Below are 25,456 nucleotides of genomic sequence, written 5' to 3'. Positions count from 1 at the left end.
CAACAGAGCTACTGGAATGGGCTGCAAAGGAAAGCATCGAAATTACAGCCAGGTTCATCCCAGGAAAGAAGAACGTTCTAGCAGACGGCCTCAGCAGGGTAGGCCAGGTAATAGGCTCGGAGTGGACTCTACACCCAGGAGTAGCTCGGACAGTCATCCTGAAGTGGGGCTCACCGGTGGTAGACCTCTTCGCCACTCGTCTGAATGCACAACTCCCGTGTTCTGTTCTCCAGTTCCAGATCCGACGGCTGTGTTCGAGGATGCCTTCCAACATCCTTGGGACAACCTCGACGTGTACGCCTTCCCAGCCTTCGGAATGCTCAGACAAGTGCTCAGCAGAGTGAGGAGGTCGGTCAACCTAGAGATGACTTTGTTAGCGCCCTGGTGGCCGGAGAGAGAATGGTTCGCAGACTTAAAAGAACTAGCTCTCCTTCCCCCTTGACCCCTCTCGGACAAGCCAGACCTCCTCCGTCAGCCTCACATCCAGAGGTTTCACGAGAACCCTCGGTCCCTCCGCCTACACGCGTGGAGGTTATCGAGCGGCTCCTGAAAAAGGAAGGGTACTCGTCGAGGACCGCATCGAGGATGTCGGATTACCTAAGGCGTTCCTCAGTCGCAGTGTACAGGCGTTCCTCAGTCGTAGTGTACCAAGCAAAGTGGGCTGTCTTTTCAAAATGGTGCGCCTCCCGGAACATCAAACCCCTGAGGGCTTTTATTCATGAGATAGCCGACTTCTGGGTATATCTGAGAAATGACGTAGGTACTTCTATCCCAGCTATCTAAGGGGTTCGAGCGGCGTTAGGGCAGGTCTTCCTCCTAAAAGGCATTGATTTAGGGGCCTCCAGACAGATTCCAATGATCAGCAGGAGTTTTGAACAGTCATGTCCCCCCCAGGCAACGAGGGTGCCCCAGTGGGATGTGGCTAGAGTGCTCAAAGCCCTGTCAGAGCCGCCCTTCGAGCCCCTCAAAGACACCCTGGACAAAGAACTTACCTCAAGACGGTCTTCCTATTAGCCCTGGCATCGGCGAAGAGAGTTAGTGAGTTGTACGGGCTGTCATACGAAGTCTCGCACTCAAAGGGGTGGCGAGAAGCAACCTTTAGGTTCGTGCCTAGTTTTGTAGCCAAGACTCAGAACCCATCTTGTTGGGATCCTAGATTCGAGGGATTCTCAGTACCAGCGATCCCTCGTTCAGACAACCCAAAGGACTTGCTATTGTGCCCAGTCAGAGCAGTGAGGAAGTACCTGGAGAGTACATCCAGGCTCTGTCCAGGGATCAAGAGTTTGTTCGTTTCAACAGGACGAGTGAAGAAGCCAGTTTCCAAGAATTTTATCTCCTTCTGGCTACGACAGGTGATCAAGAGGGCCTACGACACCACAGGAGCCCCTCTCTCAGGCAAACCTAGGCCTCATGATATTAGGGGCCTTAGTACCTCGTTAGCCTTCGAAAAGAACATGGCAGTGGGCCAAATCCTAAAGGCGGGCACTTGGTCCAGACAATCCACCTTCACGGAACACTACCTGAAGGATTGTTCGAGAAAATCTTTGGACGGTTTCGCCCTTGGTCCCGTCATTTCTGCTCTCCAGAAGATCTAAGGTCATAGCCCCGGGGAAGCCGTGGGCGGTAAGTCCAAGAGACACAGGTTCCTTCCTTACCTTTCCCCTTATCAACCTTCCCCTGTTCCCTGATTACCTTCCCTAAAATGTCTCAGAAGACCTTAGCTGCCATAGGACACGTCATAAGCAAGGAATACGTCTCCAAGGCGTTTTTACAGAGGTAAGCCACTTAGACACTAAGTTAGTTTTTTGGGTAGTTTTCCCTATTTTTGAGTGTTTTCTATCAGTGGGTCAGCGGAACTTAGCCTCCTATCTAGGTTCCCCCTTGTTGCTTCCATCATTCCGGTCTCGGAGCCCTGCAGTACACTCCCACCTCCTAAGGTTTAAGTCTCCTAAGAAAGTAGTTCGAGGTAAGTACTCCGTGTTGGAACAAATCACAAATTTTAAGTAATTTGTATTTTTCCTAACAGTACTTACCTCGAACTACTTTCGGGTTATGGCCCGCCCATCCTACCCCGAGTACCCTGCAGGGCTGACGAGAACCTCTCCGTTTAAACTTACTGAGGAGTGCGACCTGAGCAAGCATGCTCTCCGACCCCGGGTCGCCTCAGGGCGAGTATCACTCCGCCTGAGGTTAGCCCTCATAGCAAATGGGAATAGGGTAAACTACTCAAAATTCTGGTTGGTTGGGAATAGTTCCCAGATACTCCTAAGAAAGTAGTTCGAGGTAAGTACTGTTAGGAAAAATACAAATTACTTAAAATTTGTGATTTTTCGGAGGTGCTGTGTAGTCTCCAAGGGAAGGGGGATACAGTATTTGATTCTCACTGTGATTATGGGAGATAGCTGCTTAGAACAAGTTGGTGCACAAATAGCATTTGTCTCTGATCAGTATTGGCTCTTGATGATATTGTCATTGGTTGCCAGATGATTTTACTATTGGAGGTGCTTTGAAGAGTTTTATAGTCTCTAAACTCTTCTCCCTTATACACAACGAATCCGTGCTTTGTATATTGAAACACTGGCCCTAGAGCAGGAGAGAGCATATGTTTTTGGTAATTCATGTTGTACTTCCTTCCTTGTTGTAGCCTTTTGTAGGTAAGACCTTGGAGACCACACAGCAACCCTCCAAAAATAGGTTTTTCCTTCATCAAAACCCCTTTTTTTTGCTAATATGCAATTTGAGGATATCCAGAGCTTTACGGGTTAGTCCAGCCATAAAGCATATATGATATACTAGCTGAAGGGAATCAAAGTGGTTCAACATGCATACATGGTACATGCAGTGGGAAACAGTAAAAGAGGGATCTTCAATAGATGTGCCATTGAAATCATCAAGCTCTTTCTCCAGGGATTTCCTCGTACTGTATGAGGTGAGTGGATTCTTTTGTTAGATTTTTGCTTCCTTATATGGGAGCATTAATTGGGTATTTGCCTGGTTATAGGTAACTTGAATTTTATGGTGCACGAATCTACATTTTTATGGTCTGTTACTTATACTTGAGCGTCATAGCATTTAACCCCCCAAAAGTGGGGAGGTGCTGTGTGGTTCCTAAAACTCTCCCCCCTCTTTAGACTCATGAAGGGAAGTGAAATGTGACTGAGACATACTCATGGATGAACGAGGTCACAATTGTATCAAAGCTATACTTAATCCAAATTGTTCTCTCATTAGCTTGTATTTCCTCTCTTGCTTAGACCTTCAGACTCTTTCACTCTCCGAGCAGCATTTGTAAAAGAATCATCTCTTGCAAGCACCTTTGGGACAGTTCTATGTTGAGTTGTGACCATGTGATCTTTGTAGAGTTGTTATCACTATTGTTCATAATAAAGACATTTTGTGCTACATTTTAAAGTTACCAGTTCATGACATTGTCCCCACAAATTAATTGATAAAGATGGTAAGAAGATGATTTCTGTAGAATGGAGAAGGAAAATATCATGAAGCATGTACAAGGTAATCATGTGGCTGACCTGTGGAAACTGTACAATTTTACAACATCCATGATTGGTGCAATTAAAATTCTGAACATAAAAAGATAAAGAATTATTGACATTGTGAAAGGGGTGCTGATGTTGACGACACAACTGCCACATGTTCTTAACGTTTCTGCTTATCTGGATTATTAGGACTAGTTAGCAGGTAACACAATTCCCGAAGTCATTATTTGTGAAAAAATAATGGTATTTTAGCTGCAGATGGTGTACCATCAAAAGAATGAAGAAGAAATTTCATCTGAGGAGCATGAGCAACAGATTAACAAACCTCACACTATTAGTGAAATTTAGCAAATGCTAAGAATGAGGGAAACTGCAACATTTTGTAGAAACTCATCATCCAGATATGGCTTCGGAAGAGCGAGCAGTGAATCTATTTGGCAACAGTGCAATGTCTCACTTTCATGTCATTTAAATCATTTAAAGAAAAAGTTAAAGCAATCGTCTCTAGTATTACTTACAAATTTCTTTTTGCTTCTACACATTTAACATGTAAGTATTGTAAACGTGTAGTCACACATTGACGTATCTTGCTCCTGTAAGAAGATTCAATGGTAGGCTAGTAAGCAACCAAACATGTAAAACTTATGGGGATGCTAAATAAAACCAGGATAAGGGTTGGTACGTCTGGTGTGTGGCGCCATGTTTTTTTGGGTGACGCCAAGTTGTTGAGGGTGGTGCCGTACCATCCGTTATGTGATTGTATGTAAATCGCAGTTGGGGCTCGATCGCATACACGAGGGAGTGTATATTTTTGGTATGTCTGATGGTAGCATGTAGCTCAGATGTATATAGTTTGAAGGTCAGACATAATTCATCTACAACTTACTGTATATACATAAACAATTCTTCCATGTATAAGATTTGTCTACAACAATTTATCAACTACATATTTTTCAGTTATTTAAAGAATATAACTCCTCTTTTATATAATGACACAAAATTGTTGTAAGAAAACCAAAAGTGAAATTAAAACCTATTAAAAATAACAAAGAATTAAAAGGAAATGTTATGTGCAATTTTCCAGCCCTTTTTATACTGTTAGCATTATCACAGTAGTGCTTTTTTATATTTATGATATTCATCACATTTCCAGTAAGTCTTCATTCCTTTCTATTCTTTACGAATAAATACAATCCATGAACTAATATCTTTCTTCCTTTCTCTGATTATATATATTGAAGAGTCATTGTTTAAGCTTTAAAGTACTTTATCTTGGAATACTGATAAGAAAATGTTTGTAACCCTTATGTGAATGCTTAGAATTTTTTAAACAAATTGTCACGGTAATTTGCTCATAAGTGCTTATTTAATACTCACAGTTCTCTGCGTTTCTCTAGTTTTGGAGTTATAGTATTTCATAATTTACAAATATTTAAAAAAAAGTTAGCAATAAAGTTTTGCAGTAGATAAATTGCTGTAGACAAATTGTATATGTAGTTAAATTGTTTATGTAGATATATTGATGAAGACAAATTTTTATAGGTGAATTGTTGTAGATGCCTTTTCATAGATGAATTGTTGTAGACAAATTCTTGTATGCATAATTATATTAAAGTGTTAAAATAAATACACAATGAAATTAAAATAAACTCCACACAAAATTAAATATTTCAAATATATTACAAAAAGTAATCAATATCAATACTAAACAGTGTGAGGTGCAACTTAAAGTGAATACATAATGAAAGTATAGTAATAATAAAAACACATGAAATGAATCTCTCAAATATATTTCCTAAAATAGTCATTGCATCCTTACCCCTTTTATACCCAAGTCTCCAACCAAGACCTGTAAAACTGTGTTGGGTACAACAGGTTGGCCCCAACGTTTGACTGGACAATGACGTACGTATTCACACGTCATACATTCTCAGCTACATATATTTATGATGGAAGCCGTGACCTATAATCTTGTCAAATTGACCATAATGTGAACATACAGGTGTTAATTTTAAAGAGATGTGTAAGTACCAAATACTTATGTCGTAAGGGTTTCACTTCAGACGTATGTCTACCAGGAAGAACAATTATTCAGCGCTCAATGGCCGCATACGGCCTATACTCTGCCCGACAGAGGAGAAAAGGGGCATTTCCAACTTAGAGAAGCAAACAGAAGTAAGATATGTGAATGTGTGACCCCACCTGAAGGCATATCAAGGGTTTTGTCTGAAATTCTACATTGATTCATGGAAGAGCTCAAAGCAAGCAAATACTGTATTGTAAGTGGGTTGAAATTACTTGAGAACTTGAGCAAAGGTGCTAATGGTAATTCAGTAATTTAGTTGAATAAGTTTTATTGCTACACAAGTACCCATTAGCAACCATAAAATGAATGCATTGCTTTTTATGTGATGCATTCACTGTGTAGTGTAAAAACAAACGGATTTTGAGCGAAGCGAAAAATCTATTTTTGGGTGAGATAGCCATGGCGTCCTGATGGAAGGTTCCTGTTTGGTAGCTTCCTTGGGTATAAGACTACTAAGATATTCCCAGAGAATTTAACCACAGGTTATCACAGAATTCTAACTTCTGGAGCGAGTATCTCAAAGGTTTCCCTTTAAGACATCGTAATACAACAGGGGACACGCATGTCTGGTCGTGCCACATAGCTATCTCCACCCCGAACAGAGTTAACGCTTCGGTGTGTAAGGGCTGAGAATAGCTGGGAGCCGTTCCACAGCTAATCTCACTCGTGGCTACTACTGATACTCGAGACGTAAACAAACGGACGCCATTGCTCTAATGACGTCACGAGCGTCTTTATCCTGGCGCCAGTTGCTGCCCATCACCATGATACAATTGTGTAGGGTGGGAACAAACTGACGAAGTAGTAGGGAGGGTCCATCAGGACGCCATGGCTATCTCACCCAAAAATAGATTTTTCGCTTCGCTCAAAATCCGTTTTTTGGGCTCAAGCCATGGCGTCCTGATGGAAGAGTACCAGAGAATCAATGTATCGTGGTAGATTTTCCCCCAGAGTTAAGTGCCTAGGCATTGACAAAATAGCAAAGTAATCTTAGATAAGAACCATAGGAACGAAGTATCCTGCCCCCCATTGGTAGGAAGTTCCCATGGGCTATGCCGACGTCAAAGTGGTATTGAAGGACTATTCATCTTGACAGAAGAGCTTTTTAAGAGCTTAGAGATGAAGCAGAATGTTTGATATTTGTATAGGAACATTCTGAGTAGGTCAGTGGTGGTTGGGCACTGTGTGTAGGATTCATCTCCTGATTATCAGAAGTAAGTATTCGAGTAGGAACCTTACTGAGACAAGGTGAATATAATTTAAGGATAGACATCTTAAATTCTTCATGACCATAAGAAAGGAGGAATAAATAAAACTATGACAGTATGTATTTCATAGTAAGTAGGAGCTGAAAGAGACGCATAAGTAATAAAATAGAAATTTTATTTCACAATGCAGAAATTAAATAATTTACAGCAAAAGTAAAGTTCATTTACAGTAATAATAATGTACATAGAAATAAAGGCTTGCTCTTGAATCTGAAAGGGAATTTCAGGATTAGTAGGTACTCGTTCTCGAGGAACGCAAGTCTTTAAATAACACATCATGCTCAAGGCATGCGGCACTTGTGTAACACTATGACATTTCACCTGGGATAAGAACAGTTATAAAAGCACTAAGTGTTTTTAGACATCACTATGAATCACTCGAGGGTCAACATAGGCACTCGAAGAGTTAGAGTCCCAAATAACTCACTGTTCTACGCAGAGTTAGGTGCAGGTTTCATAACACTACCTGCGGCTACCACAAAATGTTTGATTTCGTGCACTTGTTTCGCATAATGTTTAAAGAAAACTCGCGAGGACTTCCAGCCCGTAAAGTTTTTAAGGCTCTCAAAGTCCATGCTCTGAAAGAAGTTCAGAGAAGATGCCACTTTTCTAGGATCATGACCAGCGGGTGTACTGTTCGGATCCGCTCTGCGAATGAAGTAGGTGATTTTCGCTCTTAATTGTTTCAGTGACAGGTCGCTGCCCGATGTTTCTCCTTTGAAGAGTTGGCCTCCACCAAAGTTTGAAGTTCTGCGAAGATAGACCTTGAGGCTCTCTACTGGACATAGAGAGACATCCTCCTTCAGGGGGCATATTCTCCAAGGGCCCCATCTTTTGGTGGGTAATTCATTTTTGGCGAGAAACGTCGGATCAGGGGAGAGGGTCACTTCTCCTGAATCAGCAAACAGGATGTGTCCCTCTTCTCTTGATAATGCCACTATTTCGCTGACTCGAGCTCCCGAGGCGAGAGCAAATAAAAATATAACTTTCTGAGTCAGATCCTTGAGGGGGCATGAATCGTTGTCCAAGTTGGAGGCGAAATGGAGCACCTTGTCTAGTGACCAGGAGATCGGTTTCGGAGGGGGTGCTGGGCGTAGGCGAGCACATGCTTTCGGCAGTTTGTTAAAGATGTCGCTGGACAGATCAATTTGGAAAGCGTATAGAATTGGTCTAGTCAAAGCCGATTTGCAGGTCGAAATCGTATTGGCTGCTAATCCTTGTCCATGAAGGTGAATGAAGAAGGACATGCAGAAATCAATGGTGATTTCTTTAGGATTTTTTGCTTTAACAAAGGAGACCCATTTCTTCCAGGATGATTCATATTGCCGTCTCGTGGATACGGTCTTGTATTCCTCTAGGAAGTCTAGACTTTTCTTCGAGATCCCAAACCTCTTCTTTGCGGCAAGGGAGAGAAAATCATGAGATGAAGGTCCTTGATTTTCGATGATGAAGCGAAGACAGTCGACTTCTGTACTTGTTGAGAGAGAACTGGGCCCGGGAGAGGGATCAGCTTGGGCTGCAGCTCCAGGACCAGGGGGTACCAGTTGCTCCGGGGCCACTTGGGAGCCACTAGGGCCGCTGTCCCTTTGAAGGTTCTCAGTTTGGAGAGGACTTTCAACAGAAGGTTGGTGGGAGGGAACAGGTATATCTTGGACCATCTGTTCCAGTCCAGTGACATGGCGTCCACCGCTTCTGCCTTGGGGTCCTCGTACGGGGCTACGTACAGAGGAAGTTGATTGTTGTCGCTCGTTGCAAAGAGATCTATCTGAAGTTCTGGGACTTGATGAGAGATGAAGGAGAATGATCTTGCGTCTAGAGACCATTCCGACTCTATCGGGTTTGTTCGAGATAGAGCATCCGCTGTCACGTTGCGGAATCCTTGTAGGTGAACTGCAGACAGGTGCCACTTCTTCTTCTCCGCCAGACGGAAGATTGGGAGAAGCACCTGATTTATCTGGGGCGATCTTGAGCCTTGGCGATTGAGACAACGAACTACCACCGAGTTGTCTAGGGTTAGACGGATGTGGATCGAGGGCGGCGGGGATAGCTTCTTCAGAGTAAGAAGGACCGCCATGGCCTCCAAGATGTTTATGTGGAACGTCTTGAATAGTGGAGACCAGGTCCCTTGAGCTTGTTTCAGGTGGGAGTGACCTCCCCAGCCCTCCAGTGAGGCATCCGTGTGGATGTTGAGTGAAGGAGGAGGGTGTTGGAGAGGAATGGACCTTTTCAGGGCCATTGCTTCCGACCACGGCTTTAGGAGGCGTCGAAGTCTGTTTGGAAGCCGTCTCTTGAGGTCTCTTCGAGCGATGGATGCCGATCGTCTCCAGACTCCCGCGGCATCCTTTAGCTGTGCACGAAGCACTGGGTTTGTCACTGAGGCGAATTGTAGAGAGCCTAGAACTCGTTCCTGCTGTCGTCTTGAAATGCGTTTGGATTTCAGTAGTCGCTTGACAGACCCTGCTATTTCCTTCCTTTTCTTCTGGGGGATGGAAAGGCGGTGTGACTGAAGATTCCAGTGGATTCCCAGCCACTGAAACTTCTGAGCTGGAGAGAGGCGAGATTTCTTCTCGTTGATCTTGAATCCCAGGTGTTCTAGGTACTGGGTAACTTCGTCGCAAGACTTTGTACACTCTTCGGGCGATGGAGCCCAGACTAGCCAGTCGTCGAGGTAGGCCATCACCTGGACGTTTCTTAGGCGGAGCTGTTGTACTATGGCGTCTGCCAGCTTCGTGAAGATCCGAGGGGCCACATTGAGGCCGAATGGCATGGCCCGGAAGGCGTAGCTTTTCCTTTGGAGTCGAAATCCTAGGTAGGAGGAAGCGTGATGGTTCATTGGAATGTGCCAATAGGCATCCGCCAGGTCTATAGAGACCGTGTAGGAACCTTGAGGCAGAAGGGTCCTTATTTGTTGAAGCGTCAGCATCTTGAATTTGTTGTTCTCTATGAACTTGTTGAGGGGGGATAAGTCCAGAATGACTCTGAGCTTGTCTGAGTCCTTCTTGGGAACGCAAAACAGTCTCCCTTGGAACCTGGTGGACTTTACCTTCCTTATCACCTTCTTGTTCAAGAGGTCTAGAACATATTCTTCCAGAATGGGGGTCGATTGTTGGAAGAACCGCTGGAAGATTGGGGGTGGTTGCACCCAACTCCAGCCTAGACCGTTCTTGATGATGCTGTGTGCCCAAGGATCGAAGGTCCAACGATCCTGGAATTGGCGGAGTCTTCCTCCCACCGGAAGCACTTCATTGCTTCTGGTGTCCCGAGGACTTGTTGCCTCGGCCGCTAGCTCCCTTTCCTCCTCTACCTCTGGAGGGACGACGAGAGGCGTCTCTGCTTGCACCCCTGGACGAGCCTCTACCTCTGGCATGAAAGGTAGTGGATGGCTGTTCAAAGGCAGGGGTGAAGACCGGTGACTGTGACAACACCGGTTGGGGGACCAATTGAAAGGTCTGTTGTGGTTGGGCAACCACTTGGGAGGTAGCGGGTCCCGGAAACTGACGTCTTTGTTGACGTTGCTGGGGTTTCGGTTTCTGAGGTTTCCTCTTAGGCTGAGGTCCATCGTCCTGAGAGGTTTTCCTTTTCCTGGACATGCCCCACTTGTGGAGAAGGTTCCTATTCTCCGTGGCGGCTCTGTCCGTTATTTCCTTGACAAGGTCCGAAGGAAACAGGTGCTTTCCCCAGATGTTGGAGGAAATCAGCCTCCGGGGTTCGTGTTTCACGGTGGCACCGACAAACACGAATTCACGACAGGCTCTACGAGCCTTTATGAAATGGTACAAGTCCTTCATTACCGTCAGTAAGTGGGATTTGGCCAGTATCATGTAGTGATCGGGTACTGCTGTGTCACAGGCCATAACTTCAAGTTGGACTTGATGAGAAAGAGACGCTGCAAGCCTCTCCTTCGTGTCTTGTTCCCGGCGAAGGAGGTGATCATTGAGCTTAGGGAGGTCTTCATTAAACTGACGTCCGGCAACGTCAGGATCGAGCCTACCCACAACGAAAGTATGTTGGACATCTTTCCATTGTCTAGTGTCAGGGGGCGTTACGATGGAGAAGGGTCTGCACTCCTCCAGTGCAGGGCAGGGTTTCCCTTCTTCCGCCGCCTTAAGGCATGCAGCCAAGGCCTTTTCCAAAAATGGAAGAATCGCAGTGTCGGGAGCGACATAAGTAGGATGCTTCTTGCTCAAGGCAGGAAGCTTAGAGCAGGTAAAACCCCTGCTCTTAAATGCGGAGGCTAGCATAGCCTGGGCCTTTGCGAGATCGAACACTATCTCTTCCTTAGGTTCGGTCTCCTCCTTCGAGGCAGGTTCAGAACGAAGTCGGACGTAACAGTCCGGGTAGGCCTCGAAGCTTGGGAAGAATTCCACATCTTCCAACGGGACCGTGCCGATTTTGTCACTAACAAAGATCCTGCCGGTCGCAATAACCATATGCTCTGCATACCTCCACGGGTTGGCATGAGAGCAAGCTGGGAGATCCTTAACCGAGATCTTCTTCGGTTCTCTGGATCCAATCATAGACCTGATGGACTCCTGGTTCTCCTTCAGTCTGTCGTCCATGACAGCTCTAATCAGTCGGATCAGTTCTTGTGTAGAGGAAGAAGGATCCGGGGTCGAGGAGGTAGACGGAATGGACACATCCGTCGGTGTAGGAGTAGGCGGAGGGATGGACGAGGGAGTAGCTCCAATCTCCGACTCGGTGTATTCCACCTTGTCTTCGTCCTCTTCGGCTCCTTGAGCCATAAGCGTCTTCTCCGTGTCTTCCGAGACGTCAGAGATCTGTTCATCCTCTTCGGAATCTAGGCGACACTCGTGCATGGACTGAGCCATGACCACATCAGGTTCCACCGTAATTTGGACAGTGGGGATTGCTTCCTTTGGAACCACTGAATCAGGGGAGGCCTTAGGGAACAGCAGGGACCTCAGTTCTTCGGTGGCCAGGTACGGTCCAGTGGCATTCCTCTGAAAACCACGCACCCACTTGCGCAGTTTCTCACGAGCAATGTCTCTAACCTCCGCTGAGGGAGGGTTATGGAAGGCCTCAACTAGGTAGGCCTGGCAGACCGTACAATCCAGTGGATTCCAGAACTTCCAATCCCCTCTCTTGTCTGAGCAAGGGGCGTGAGTCCTGCACGCCGTATGTCCGTAAAACTGGGAGCGTTTCACGGCACAGTATGCGAAATCGCACTTCATCTGCTCCTCCTGTGGAAGAAAGAGAAAATGAGTATGGGGGAGTCATAGGAATGGCTCTTAAATTAAGTTAATATTAATCATTAATTTTAACTTATATAAGGTGTGATGCATAGAGAGTGAAACAGTAAAGGAGAACACGCTCCATGCATCTCGCCCGGCTGGTTACCATAGGCTTGGTCCTGGGATAATCCAAATGACCGAGATCATTGGATATAGTTTCCTAGGATTCCCATTATATTGGAACTCCATGGAAAGCCAAGGACAAGGTTGGGATCGAATTCATTCGGTTCCCAGATAAGAGCCAGAAGGTCTCATTAAGGGTAACTGCTTCTGGCAACCAGCCGTGCTAAGATGCACATAGCATGCTGGAAATAGAAGAATGCAAAGAGACAGCATGATCACTAATAGAGCAGTACTAGGTACTGATCTTAGAAGCAAAGCAGCTTATCTATTTGCCAGGTAGGGCTATCTTAGTCTTATGATAGCTACAGAGAGGGGGTGCAAGTATTCTTGACGCCTCCGGGGTATCCGGCAAGCCGCCGGCACGCCGGAGCTCGCTCCAGCATAGATTCTGGCATTAGAACAGACAATTTTCAAAAGTCAGTTAGATACCAGGATGGCGGCCGCCGGCACAACGGCGGCACGCCGGCAGGGAGCGGCGGCTCCGGCAGCCGGAGGATGCCGGATTGGTGACTGGGGTAAGGATGGTACAGGTAGTATCGGGTTGCCGGCAGTATATGCCGGCACTCCGGAGATCGACCGGCAAGCGGACGATTAGATAGGAGTAGGAGAGCCGCCGGTAGTAGCCGGCGGCAGCCGGCAGTCCCTCGGAACACGGGGGGCTGGCGGCAAGGGTAGGGAAGTCACCAAGAGGCAGGTATTGCCGGCATAAGAGGCGGCAAGAGACCGGCACCCAGATAGATAGAGAGACAGGGGGAGGGGGGGAAGGATGCAGGAAGTACCTTCAGGGTTCCAGACATCCCTCCCCCTCCCTGAGGGGGTGTACCCATGATAGAGACAGGCTCTATCATCCATATGCAGGGGTCACTAGGGACCGGGAGCAGGTAGCCCAAGGGAGGACTAGGGAACACCCAAGATGGGGGGGGGGGGAGACTCCCTTATGCAGAGCTACACTAGGAACTAACCTTATAGGACACTATGAAGGTATATGTACCAGAGCGGACTGCACAAGGAAGCTCGGGTAGCCCTACTCATCCACCCTAAGGAGGAGTTGTAGGACAGGGGACAGATGAGTATAAACTAACCTAAGCATAGGCTAGGCTATACAAGAGATAGGTGGGGAGGGAGAAGAGAGGGGTCTTCCCAGGAAGGGTTTCTGTACCAGAGCGGCCACAAAGGGAAGGGAGGACACTCCCTAACCTAAGATTAGGCTGATCGGCTAAAACGGTGCAAGAGTACAGTTTCAGCATGGAACAGAGAAACCTTCCTAACCCGACCTAGATCAGGGCTAAAAGTCCTGAACTAGGCAAGGAAGAAGACGTATCGCTATCGCAGGAAAGTCGCAGACTATCCTAGCCATAGAGGTAGGCTAGCCTAACCTCACTCTCAGACGCAATCCTAAAGGGGGTTCATTCCTTTAGGGAGGACTGAGAGGCGATATAATACTCTATTAGACAATGAATCCCTTTACTCAGAAAAGGGATCAAGGCTAATTAGAGGGAATGCCAAGGCAGGGGATGAAGGAAGCATATAGGGGTCCTAAGGTTAGGTTAGGCTAGTAAGAATCACTGACTAGCCTATCCCCTATATGGTCCCTGAAGGCGAAAACATTTGCATCACTAGTCAAAAGTATTGTAAAATAATAATGCCACTATCTTCATAACTTAGTCTAGGATCACTGATAAATCATGCATGAACACTTGTATATAGGCTCCTGGCCTGGGGGCTATAGTAGCCGACTGGTATGAGGTCAATCGATGACCGATAAAAAGCGTCTAAACACGAAATAAAAGTTCCTAGCTATGAAGACTAAATACACTAATGTATTCGATTAGTATATAAGGCCGGAAGCGTTGTTGTGGCTAACTAAATAAGACATGCAAAACAACAACGACGCCATAAAATGGCGGGTCCGGTAGAGGCACAGCTCTGCCACAAAACATCAATTATTTCGCAAAATAATATTTACTTTACGGCCAGAGCTTAATTAAACAATACTGGAACCTTGTACTCAACTTTCCAGAAGAAGGCGAGGCTGAAGGTAACGACATAGCGAAGATGCAAAACGATAAAGTTCACACAAGGGAAAATCCGTCTCAGTAGGGCAGCTACTAAACAAAGGATAAAGACGCTCGTGACGTCATTAGAGCAATGGCGTCCGTTTGTTTACGTCTCGAGTATCAGTAGTAGCCACGAGTGAGATTAGCTGTGGAACGGCTCCCAGCTATTCTCAGCCCTTACACACCGAAGCGTTAACTCTGTTCGGGGTGGAGATAGCTATGTGGCACGACCAGACATGCGTGTCCCCTGTTGTATTACGATGTCTTAAAGGGAAACCTTTGAGATACTCGCTCCAGAAGTTAGAATTCTGTGATAACCTGTGGTTAAATTCTCTGGGAATATCTTAGTAGTCTTATACCCAAGGAAGCTACCAAACAGGAACCTTCCATCAGGACGCCATGGCTTGAGCCCAAAAATATAATTATGATCTTTTATCTTGCAACACGAGTACAGTGTGAGGGAAATTCACAATATTTTGTTATAACCAGTGAGTGTAATTGCAGCTGTAGGATTACAGTGCAGCAATGAAATTACAGTGAATGTGAACAACAGGGAATATCAGTCGCTCATCTTTGAACTACATATTTAGCCCTATTGTATATATTTTGTGAATTTACAATATTAAATGACATACTGCATGTTTATAATGTTGGTATCCAAGACTTTATGTTGTTTTTAATTGATAATCTGAGTACAGTAATACCTCTAGATACATAATTAATTTGTTACGGAGTGAATTTCATATCGTGATTTTTTTCATATAATGATGGCAGTCTTACATGTAAATTGCCTAATTTATTCCAAGCCATACAAAAACAGCACATTAGATTTATAACCACAATGAAATATAATCAAATACTGTACATCTGAATTATTCAATACCTAACCTAACCATTAATAACTGTAAATGAAGTAGTCATTAGGACATAATGCAATGATAAATGGAAAATGACAAAAATATCATGGAACTTTACCTCTCGACCGTGGTGATGTCCAAAAATAAAAGTGGAGGCAGAGGAGGACAAACTGCAGAAAACATTAACAAGTGGCAGAAAACATGAGCTTTCAACTTTATGGAACACATTAACAAATGGCAGAAAACATTAATGCTTAACTTTACAAAAAACGTAAAACCAAATTTTTTAATTTTTTTTTTTGCCTTTTTCAATTTTTTAATTTTTTTTTTAAATTTCATCAATTCTTCATCGCTAATACTTTTTTGTTTTTTGGATCACTTTGACTTTCACCTTGGCTTACTGATGACCTCTTTAAAAATACTGCTCCAAGAAAGCTTGTTTCTGCCTGAATTTTAAAATGTTCATGAAATGAGTCTGGCAAACATTATTACACTGAGCTAGAACACGACCTGTGTAAACCTTTTCTGGGTGTTTCTTTTCTATGAACTCGGACATTTTATGACAATGATATAGCATCTCTTTAAATTCTGCAGTTGTCGTAGTCGTAGCTGTGTCCTCCTCCTTGCCACTAGAGAACTGTTCCTGATCGACGTTCACTTGCATGATCTCCAACTCCTTCGGGTCGTCCATCGTAAGCTCCTCTTGGTGCTCCTCAAGAAGCTCATTAATGTTGTCCTTATCATGGACCTCCCGAGTGCAATGATTTCCTCAATCTCACGTTGCAGAACAGGTTCAGCATCATCAGCTGTTTTGGCTTTAACTGGGCTTAGTCAAATCCCCCGAAGTCTCGTGCAGAGATGGCATCAGGCCACAGCTTCTTACTTGAAGAATTTAAGGTGCACTTCGAAACCTCCTGCCAAGCTTGATTGATGAGTCGGAGGCATATCACAATATCGAAATTTTCCTTCCAAATTTCACGCATGGTGAGGTTTGTGCTATTGGTGATTTCGAAACATCTCCTGAAGAAATGTTTTGTATAGAACTTCTTGAAGTTTGAAATCACTTGCTGGGCCTTGGTCTGGAGGAGAGGGGTGGTGTTAGGTGGAAAGTAGAGAACCCTGATAAAGGAATACTCCAGAAGGATATCTTCCTCAAGGCCATGGGGGTGAGCAGGAGCGTTGTCCAACACCAGCAGACATTTCAGTGGGAGGCGCTTCTCTTCCGAATATTTTTTTTTTACAGTCGGAGCAAATCAGAGGTTTACCCACTCAACAAAGAACAGTTTAATTACTTAAGCTTTTTCAATATTAATCTTACCCGATGATCATGTAGCTGTCAACTCCGTTGCCCGACAGAAATCTACGGTCGGGATACGCCAGCGATCGCTATCCAGGTGGGGTGTGATCAACAGCGCCATCTGTGGTCAGGTACTCAAGTACTTCTTGTCAACAAGACCTCAATTTTTCCTCTGTCGTGCCGCCGGCAAGACCTACATGGATACGCTGTTGATTTTGGAGTCTTTTGTTCACGTTTTGGTGATGTATTTGCTCTGAAATTTAGCCTTCGCTGTTCAGGAAGCTTTATCCTTAGCTTAGCAAGCTTCTGGAATTAATTTGATTCATTGGTTAACGATCTTTGCTTAATTTTGGAATTCCCCCTTGACTACCTCTAAATTCAAGATGTCTGACCATTCCCAAGTTCCTAAATACAGGCAGTGTAGTGTTAGGACTTGTACTAGGCGTCTTCCGAAGGCCTCTATAGATCCTCACACCGTATGTTCCAATTGTAGGGGAAAATCCTGTCAATTGGAAGATCGATGTGGGGAATGTGCTGGGCTTTCGGAATTCGATTTTAATGAATTCCTCAGATATGCACGTAGGTTAGAGAAGGAGAGAGATAGGAGGAGTTCTTCTCGCTCTGTGGATTTTTCCTCTCCCCATGCCCCTCAACCTTTTCCTTCCCCTGTGGTGGTGACTCCCGAACCTGCTACGAGTGCTCAGCCTGCAATGGCTGATATGTTGCGTGCCATTCAGGCTCTCGGTGATAAGGTGGAGTCGTTGGTTAGTGACCGCAATCAGCTCTTGGCAGATGTCAGAGAGCTGAAAGCGAAGAGTGCAGTGGGAAGTGTTAGTGCTAGTGATGTGCATAGTGTCAGTGTCAGTGTTGCGCATGAGGGTACATCTGTGCGTGCCAGTCGTCCTCCCAGTCCGGGACCTCTTGCAAGCTCCCAAGCCCAGGGGAGAAGCAATGTCGAAGGACCAAAGGGTTCGGCAGGCCTTGATCGGCGCACGGATGTATCCTCAGTGGTTGCGGACGCATCTGCTAAGGATCGTCCCTTCCACTCCCAGACGAATGAGCCCTTACATTCCTCGTCTGTGGAAGAGGTTTCCAGGAGGAAACGGTGGACCAAGGTCTCACGACCGCTCAAACGTAAGGTCCCTTCCGAGCTAGTCCAACGGCCCAGGTGTAGCCACTGGGTCAGTTCGGACTCGCCGCAGTCATCTGATGACTGCACACCTCCCAAGAGAGGTAGAGTGGTCCCTCAACAGGCCTCTGCTCCGTCTGTTGTTGCTCCAACCACAGTAGACCCTAAGTGGTCCATGCTGCAGACTATGCAGTCTCAGCTTGCGGCTTTTATGCAGGAGTATCATGCCGAGAAGGTTAACACCTCTCCTGTTAACCTACAACCCGCAGAGGTTGTGCGCTCAGCAGATACTGCGGCTGCCTGCTCCCTCACCCCACCTGTGGGAGCTCCTCCACCGATGCGCAGTCCTCACTGCCAGACGCATGTTCTTGCTGCACCATCTGCTAACATGCGTGAGCTGCCGCATCAGGAGTTGCCGGGTTCCAGCACTATGCGGCATTCTCCTCAGCCCATGCAGCATGCTCTGCAGACCTTACAGCATGCTCCGCATACCATGCAGCATGAGCCGCATACCTTACAGCATGCTCTGCATACCATACCGCATGCTCCGCATACCATGCAGCATGAGCCGCATACCTTACAGCATGCTCTGCATACCATACCGCATGCTCCTCAGCCCACCGCAGACCCTCCCACACACCAGCCCTCTGCTTTTGTTGTTGCCAGCTCGCAGACTGTCCAGCAGAGGCATGATGATGGATCCGCAGGTACGCATGCACCCGTTCTGCAGGATTCAGCCGTTCAGCTTGCTGCTCTGCCTTTGCCACTCACAACTCAACTTTCGGATGATGATGTATCGGATGATGAAGCTGCTCATCTGGATGATCCTCACTCTGATGTTGAAGGACACAAGTCTTCGCCACCCTCCTTAGACTTTCGCAAAGTCCTTGCTTTGTTCAGGGATTTGTATCCTGAACACTTTGTGTCTGCAACCCCTCGTTCTCCTCCCTCCGAGTTTGCTCTGGGCATGCAGTCTGCTGCGCCTGCCTTCACCAAGCTTGTTCTCGCCAGATCATCTAGGAGAGCTTTGAGGGTTATGGGGGACTGGTTGCATTCCAAGAAGCAACTGGGAAGGACCTCTTTTGTGTTTCCTCCTCCCAAGCTGGCTTCTAAGTCGAGCGTCTGGTATGCCACGGGAGAGGAACCTGGCTTGGGGGTTCCTGCCTCTGCCCAGGCCGACTTCTCAAGTCTGGTTGACTCTCCCCGCAGGTTGGCTATGAGACGTTCGAAGATCTGCTGGTCCTTTTCCAATCTTGATCATATGTTGAAGGGAGTCTTTCGTGCCTTCGAGATATTCAACTTCCTCGATTGGTGTTTGGGAGCCTTAAGCAGGAAGACTTCCCCTTCAGATAAGGACTCGGCCATGCTGATCATGTCTAGCATGGACAAGGCAATTAGGGATGGGTCTGGTGAACTTGCTGCTTCATATGTATCAGGAGTCCTCAAGAAGAGAGAACATCTGTGCTCCTTCTTATCTGCTGGTATCACTCCTTGCCAGAAGTCAGAGTTGCTGTTTGCTCCTCTCTCCAAGTGTCTGTTTCCGGAGGAGTTGATTAAGGGGATGGCTGCCTCTCTTATCCAGAAGGATACTCATGACCTCATGGCTTCTTCTGCACGTAAGGCTAAAACCTTACCTTCCGTGCCTAGACCCTTCCGCCCTACAGCAGTTGATACACCTGCTTCTAGGTTCATCCCGCCCTTTCGTGGAAGAACCTCCAGCAGAGGAGGTACCCGTGCAGACAGTCACCGTGGCAAGTCCAAGAAGGGTTCCAAGTCCGCAAAAGGCAAGTTTTGACTGCCTTCCTCTCCAGACAGCAGTAGGAGCCAGACTCAAGACCTTCTGGCAAGCTTGGGAGAGCAGAGGTGCAGACGCTCAGTCTGTGAAGTGGCTAAGGGAGGGATACAGAATTCCGTTCTGCCACAATCCCCCTCTAGCTACATCTTCCATCAACCTCTCTCCCAACTACAAGGAGAAGGACAAGAGGCTAGCGTTGCAACAAGAGGTGTCGCTCTTGCTACAAAAGGAAGCAGTGGTCATAGTCCGGGATCATCAATCCCCGGGCTTTTACAACCGTCTCTTCCTGGTAGCCAAGAAAACAGGAGGTTGGAGACCGGTGCTGGACGTCAGTGCTCTCAATGCTTATGTCACCAAGCAGACGTTCACGATGGAGACGACGAAGTCGGTCCTAGCAGCGGTCAGGCAGGAGGACTGGATGGTCTCGTTAGACCTGAAAGACGCATACTTTCACGTCCCCATCCATCCAGACTCCCAACCTTTCCTAAGATTCGTCTTTGGAAAGGTTGTGTACCAGTTCCAAGCCCTGTGCTTTGGCCTAAGCACGGCACCTCTTGTGTTTACGAGACTGATGAGGAATATTGCGAAATTCCTTCACTTGGCAGACATCAGAGCCTCCCTCTATTTAGACGACTGGCTTTTAAGAGCTCCCACAAGTCGTCGCTGTCTGGAGAATCTCAGATGGACTATGGATCTGACCAAGAAACTGGGCCTCCTGGTCAATTTAGAGAAGTCCCAGCTCGTCCCATCCCAGACCATTGTTTACCTGGGTATGGAGATTCAGAGTCGAGCTTTTCGGGCTTTTCCGTCGGCCCCAAGGATCAACCAAGCCCTAGAGTGCATCCAGAGCATGCTGAGAAGGAACCGATGCTCAGTCAGGCAGTGGATGAGTCTAACAGGGACACTTTCATCGCTGGCCCTGTTCATCGAGTTAGGGAGACTCCACCTCCGCCCCCTTCAGTATCATCTAGCTGCTCACTGGATAAAGGACATGACGCTAGAGACGGTCTCAGTTCCTGTTTCCGAAGAGATGAGGTCTACTCTAACGTGGTGGAAGAACAGCATTCTTCTCAAAGAAGGTCTATCTTTAGCTGTTCAGACCCCCGACCACCGTCTCTTCTCGGACGCATCAGACTCGGGCTGGGGTGCGACATTGGACGGACAGGAATGCTCGGGAACATGGAATCAGGAGCAAAGGACACTTCACATCAATTGCAAGGAGTTGTTGGCGGTTCATCTGGCCTTGTTAAACTTCAAGTCCCTCCAGCTAAACAAGGTGGTGGAGGTGAACTCCGACAACACCACAGCCTTGGCTTACATCTCCAAGCAGGGGGGGACTCATTCGAGGAAGTTGTTCGAGATCGCAAGGGACCTCCTCATTTGGTCAAAAGATCGAAAGCTCACGCTGGTAACGAGGTTCATTCAGGGCGATATGAATGTCATGGCAGATCGCCTCAGCCGGAAGGGTCAGGTCATCCCCACAGAGTGGACCCTTCACAAGAATGTTTGCAGCAGACTTTGGGCCCTGTGGGGTCAGCCAACCATAGATCTGTTCGCTACCTCGATGACCAAGAGGCTCCCATTGTATTGTTCTCCGATTCCAGACCCAGCAGCAGTTCACGTGGATGCCTTTCTGCTGGATTGGTCCCATCTCGACCTGTATGCATTCCCGCCGTTCAAGATTGTCAACAGGGTACTTCAGAAGTTCGCCTCTCACAAAGGGACACGGCTGACGTTGGTTGCTCCCCTCTGGCCCGCGAGAGAATGGTTCACAGAGGTACTGCAATGGCTGGTCGACGTTCCCAGGACTCTTCCTCTAAGAGTGGACCTTCTGCGTCAACCTCACGTAAAGAAGGTACACCCAAGCCTCCACGCTCTTCGTCTGACTGCCTTCAGACTATCGAAAGACTCTCAAGAGCTAGAGGCTTTTCAAAGGAGGCAGCCAGAGCGATTGCCAGAGCAAGGAGGACATCCACTCTCAGAGTCTATCAGTCTAAATGGGAAGTCTTCCGAAACTGGTGCAAGGCCAATGCAGTTTCCTCAACCAGTACCTCTGTAACCCAGATTGCTGACTTCCTGTTACATCTAAGGAACGTTAGATCCCTATCAGCTCCTACGATCAAGGGTTACAGAAGTATGTTGGCAGCGGTTTTCCGCCACAGAGGCTTGGATCTTTCCACCAACAAAGATCTACAGGACCTCCTTAGGTCTTTTGAGACCTCAAAGGAACGTCGGTTGTCCACTCCAGGCTGGAATCTATACGTGGTCCTAAGGTTCCTTATGTCTTCTAGATTTGAACCGCTCCAATCAGCCTCTTTTAAGGACCTCACTTTAAAAACTCTTTTCCTCGTATGCCTAGCAACAGCTAAAAGAGTAAGTGAGATCCACGCCTTCAGCAGGAACATAGGTTTCACATCGGAAACGGCTACATGTTCCTTGCAGCTCGGTTTTTTGGCTAAAAACGAGCTTCCTTCACGTCCTTGGCCTAAATCGTTCGAGATCCCTAGCCTGTCCAACTTGGTGGGGAACGAACTGGAGAGAGTACTTTGCCCAGTCAGAGCTCTTAGGTACTATCTAAGAAGGTCAAAACCTTTACGAGGACAATCAGAAGCCTTATGGTGTGCTGTCAAGAAGCCTTCGCTACCAATGTCTAAGAACGCAGTTTCTTACTACATCAGGCTTCTGATTAGAGAAGCTCATTCTCATCTGAAGGAAGAAGACCTTGCTTTGCTGAAGGTAAGGACACATGAAGTGAGAGCTGTGGCTACTTCAGTGGCCTTCAAACAGAACCGTTCTCTGCAGAGTGTTATGGATGCAACCTATTGGAGAAGCAAGTCAGTGTTCGCATCATTGTATCTCAAAGATGTCCAGTCTCTTTACGAGAACTGCTACACCCTGGGACCATTCGTAGCAGCGAGTGCAGTAGTAGGTGAGGGCTCAGCCACTACATTCCCATAATCCCATAACCTTTTTTAACCTTTCTCTTGAATACTTTTTATTGTTGTTTTTGGGTTGTACGGTCGGCTAAGAAGCCTTCCGCATCCTGGTTGATTTGGCGGGTGGTCAATTCTTTCTTGAGAAGCGCCTAGGTTAGAGGTTGTGATGAGGTCCTTTAGTATGGGTTGCAGCCCTTTATACTTCAGCACCTAAGAGTCGTTCAGCATCCTAAGAGGACCGCTACGCTCAGTAAGGAAGACGTACTTAATAAAGGCAGAGTAATGGTTCAAGTCGACTTCCTTACCAGGTACTTATTTATTTTATATTTGTTATTTTGAATAACTAATAAAATGAAATACGGGATACTTAGCTTCTTTGTTAACATGTATGCTGGTCTCCACCCACCACCCTGGGTGTGAATCAGCTACATGATCATCGGGTAAGATTAATATTGAAAAATTTTATTTTCATTAGTAAAATAAATTTTTGAATATACTTACCCGATGATCATGAATTAAAGGACCCGCCCTTCCTCCCCATAGAGAACCAGTGGACCGAGGAGAAAATTGAGGTCTTGTTGACAAGAAGTACTTGAGTACCTGACCACAGATGGCGCTGTTGATCACACCCCACCTGGATAGCGATCGCTGGCGTATCCCGACCGTAGATTTCTGTCGGGCAACGGAGTTGACAGCTACATGATCATCAGGTAAGTATATTCAAAAATTTATTTTACTAATGAAAATAACATTTTGCATTATCCCTCTACATCACCGGAAGCTTCTCCTTGAGCACTTTGGGGGACTTGAAGGCTGGAGGAGTGTCCGAATGATACACCAATAGGGGCTTGATTTTACAATCCTCATTGGCATTTGCACAGAGTGCAAGGGTAAGCCTGTCCTTCGTAGGCTTATGCCTGAGCAACTTTTTCTCTTCCGCTGTGATATAGGTCGGACGAGGCATATTTTCTAAAAAAAAAACCCAGTTTCGTCACAGTTAAAGACTTGCTGAGGACTGTAGCCTTCCTGGAGAATCAACTCGTCGAAGGTCTTAACAAAAGCTTTGGATGTTTTTGTGCCCGAGCTGGCAGCCTTCCCATGCCGCACCACCGAATGAATGCCAGACGGTCTCTTGAATTTTCAAACCATCCGTGTGAAGCCTTGAACTCTGGGGATGCCTGCTGCAATGTCCCTTCTCCTGTGTTGTCTTCTGCCTGAGCACACACGAGATCACCAAAAATGGTGCTGGCCTAGTAGCAGTCTGAGTGATCATGTCCACTGATTTCCTTGTCCTTAATCTAAAACAGAAGCAGTCTCTCCAATTAATCATGGACATGGCTCCTCTTACTTGAAAAGATAGACAGGCCCTTAAAAGGTGTTGCTGCTTTGATGGCTTCCTTCTGCTTGAGGATGGTGCTTATCGTCGATGGATTTTGGCCATATTCCATAGCCATCACATGTAACCACATGCCAACCTCATATTTCTTGATTACCTTGAGCTTCTTCTCCATAGAAAGCATCCTCCTTTTTCTTTCCTGGAACACCAGCAATATTCTTAGACCCATTGCTAACGCAACAGGGTAACTATAAGTATGAAAGCGAAATCACCAACACGAATTCAATGCAAACGTTAGTGCTGCTGAAACAACGTGGTTGAGGAACGCTATGTAGATGCATGATGAGAAAGATGCTGACCAATAGGAAAGTATGATCTTACGGAAGTAACTAGCATCAGGATAGGGAGATAACCAATGGGAGAGCAGGACGATGGTAGCGAGTTTACAGTTTTGCTTGACACAGATATAAAATAATTTTCTTGCCAGCTGGGTAAATCTCGTCGTATCATAAGGGGTTTTTCGTAATACAGCATGAGGCAAAAAATTCTTCGTATCTCTCTTTGTATCATGAATTTTGTGTTTACAGAAACTTTAGTATCAAGAGGTATTACTGTATAGTATATTCTATGTAATTAGGCACTAACCACGGCAAACTCAAAAAGAAAGGAGAAGATATGTTCAGTGGGCTAGTCCATGAGCTTGCAGTATTTCACTTTTGATTGTGTATATAAAAGACTGGATAATGCAAAATTTGTAGGTTTATCCCTTTTAGATTTCATTTATATAGTTCTCATAATTACATTTTAAAAATTCAAACTTTTTCTCTTCTAGAGTCAGCTGTTAGTTCTTCTATTTGGAAATGTGTATGGTTTGAACCTTCGAAATATAGCATGGCATGGGTTTTTAAATCCAAAAGAAGCAAAATCATCCTTCGTAACCACAATTATTTTGTTCCTTGTGAATGTTGGCCAAGACCTTGAAGTTAACTTAATGCCAGGAAAATGCATACCCGAAAGGTTGCAAACATCATTACCTGAGGTGAGATTCATTTCCTTATTTATTGCTATTGTAAATCTTTTATTAAGTTTAAGAACATTATACTTTACAAAGATTGCAAAGAAAATTACAAATACGTTTATTAGATACCATAATGGGTGTAACAGCTTATTTGTATTTACAGTATTTATGGATCACATTCTTACTGAAGTCTGGAACTTCCAAGCCATTTCTGGAAAATATCTTTGAGTAGTACTGTGGCTATATCGTCATCATCTCTCCCCACGCCTATTGACGCAAAGGGCCTTGGTTAAATTTCGCTAGTTGTCTTTATCTTGAGCTTTTAAATCAATGCTTCACCATTCATCATCTCCAATTTCACACTTCATAGTCCTCAACCATGTAGGTCTAGCTATACACAGTATATAACATAATTCCTATACAAAGCATTTCTTAAAACAACATCTGCTGTGTTTTTAATAGATTTACTGACTACATTCTATATACTGTATGTAGAATATTCATTTAGATTTGGTAGTGCCTCAAATTGTTAATAAAACATTAAAGTTCTAAAAATCATTATACTGGGATGGAAGGTGCAAAATACAGTATCTGGATTTCCTAGTATGTACATCCAATCTATTTAATTTTCTTCAGAAGGTTATTTTTATTCATTATTTCATGTCGTGTTATATAAGTTATGGATACAGTATGGTTTCTATGATAGTGAATTTTTTTTTGTCATCAACACTTGATAATTTCTAATGCATTTCGATGCCAACCTCCAAAATACGCACATGAATATGAAATAATTGTTATCATAAAA

At 45.6% G+C, this 25,456-nt stretch overlaps 1 protein-coding gene across 2 annotated transcripts in view; it reads left to right on the top strand.

Annotated features, from left to right (window-relative positions):
* LOC137631777 (endoplasmic reticulum membrane-associated RNA degradation protein-like) overlaps positions 1–25,456 on the top strand; it is a 275,307-nt gene that overhangs the window by 173,796 nt on the left and 76,055 nt on the right. Inside the window, exon 6 of one of the 2 annotated variants that reach the window (XM_068363735.1) lies at positions 24,466–24,672. The exons of the other annotated variant lie outside the window; for it this stretch is intronic. Within the exon in view, the coding sequence (XP_068219836.1) occupies positions 24,466–24,672 (207 nt within the window). The remainder of the gene's footprint in view (positions 1–24,465; positions 24,673–25,456) is intronic. 2 annotated transcript variants of the gene reach the window in all.

Source organism: Palaemon carinicauda, chromosome 40, assembly GCF_036898095.1.
Source record: "Palaemon carinicauda isolate YSFRI2023 chromosome 40, ASM3689809v2, whole genome shotgun sequence".
Lineage (NCBI taxonomy): Eukaryota > Metazoa > Arthropoda > Malacostraca > Decapoda > Palaemonidae > Palaemon > Palaemon carinicauda.
The sequence above is the reverse complement of the archived record's forward strand: the minus strand, read 5'-3'. Positions and strand labels throughout refer to the sequence as shown.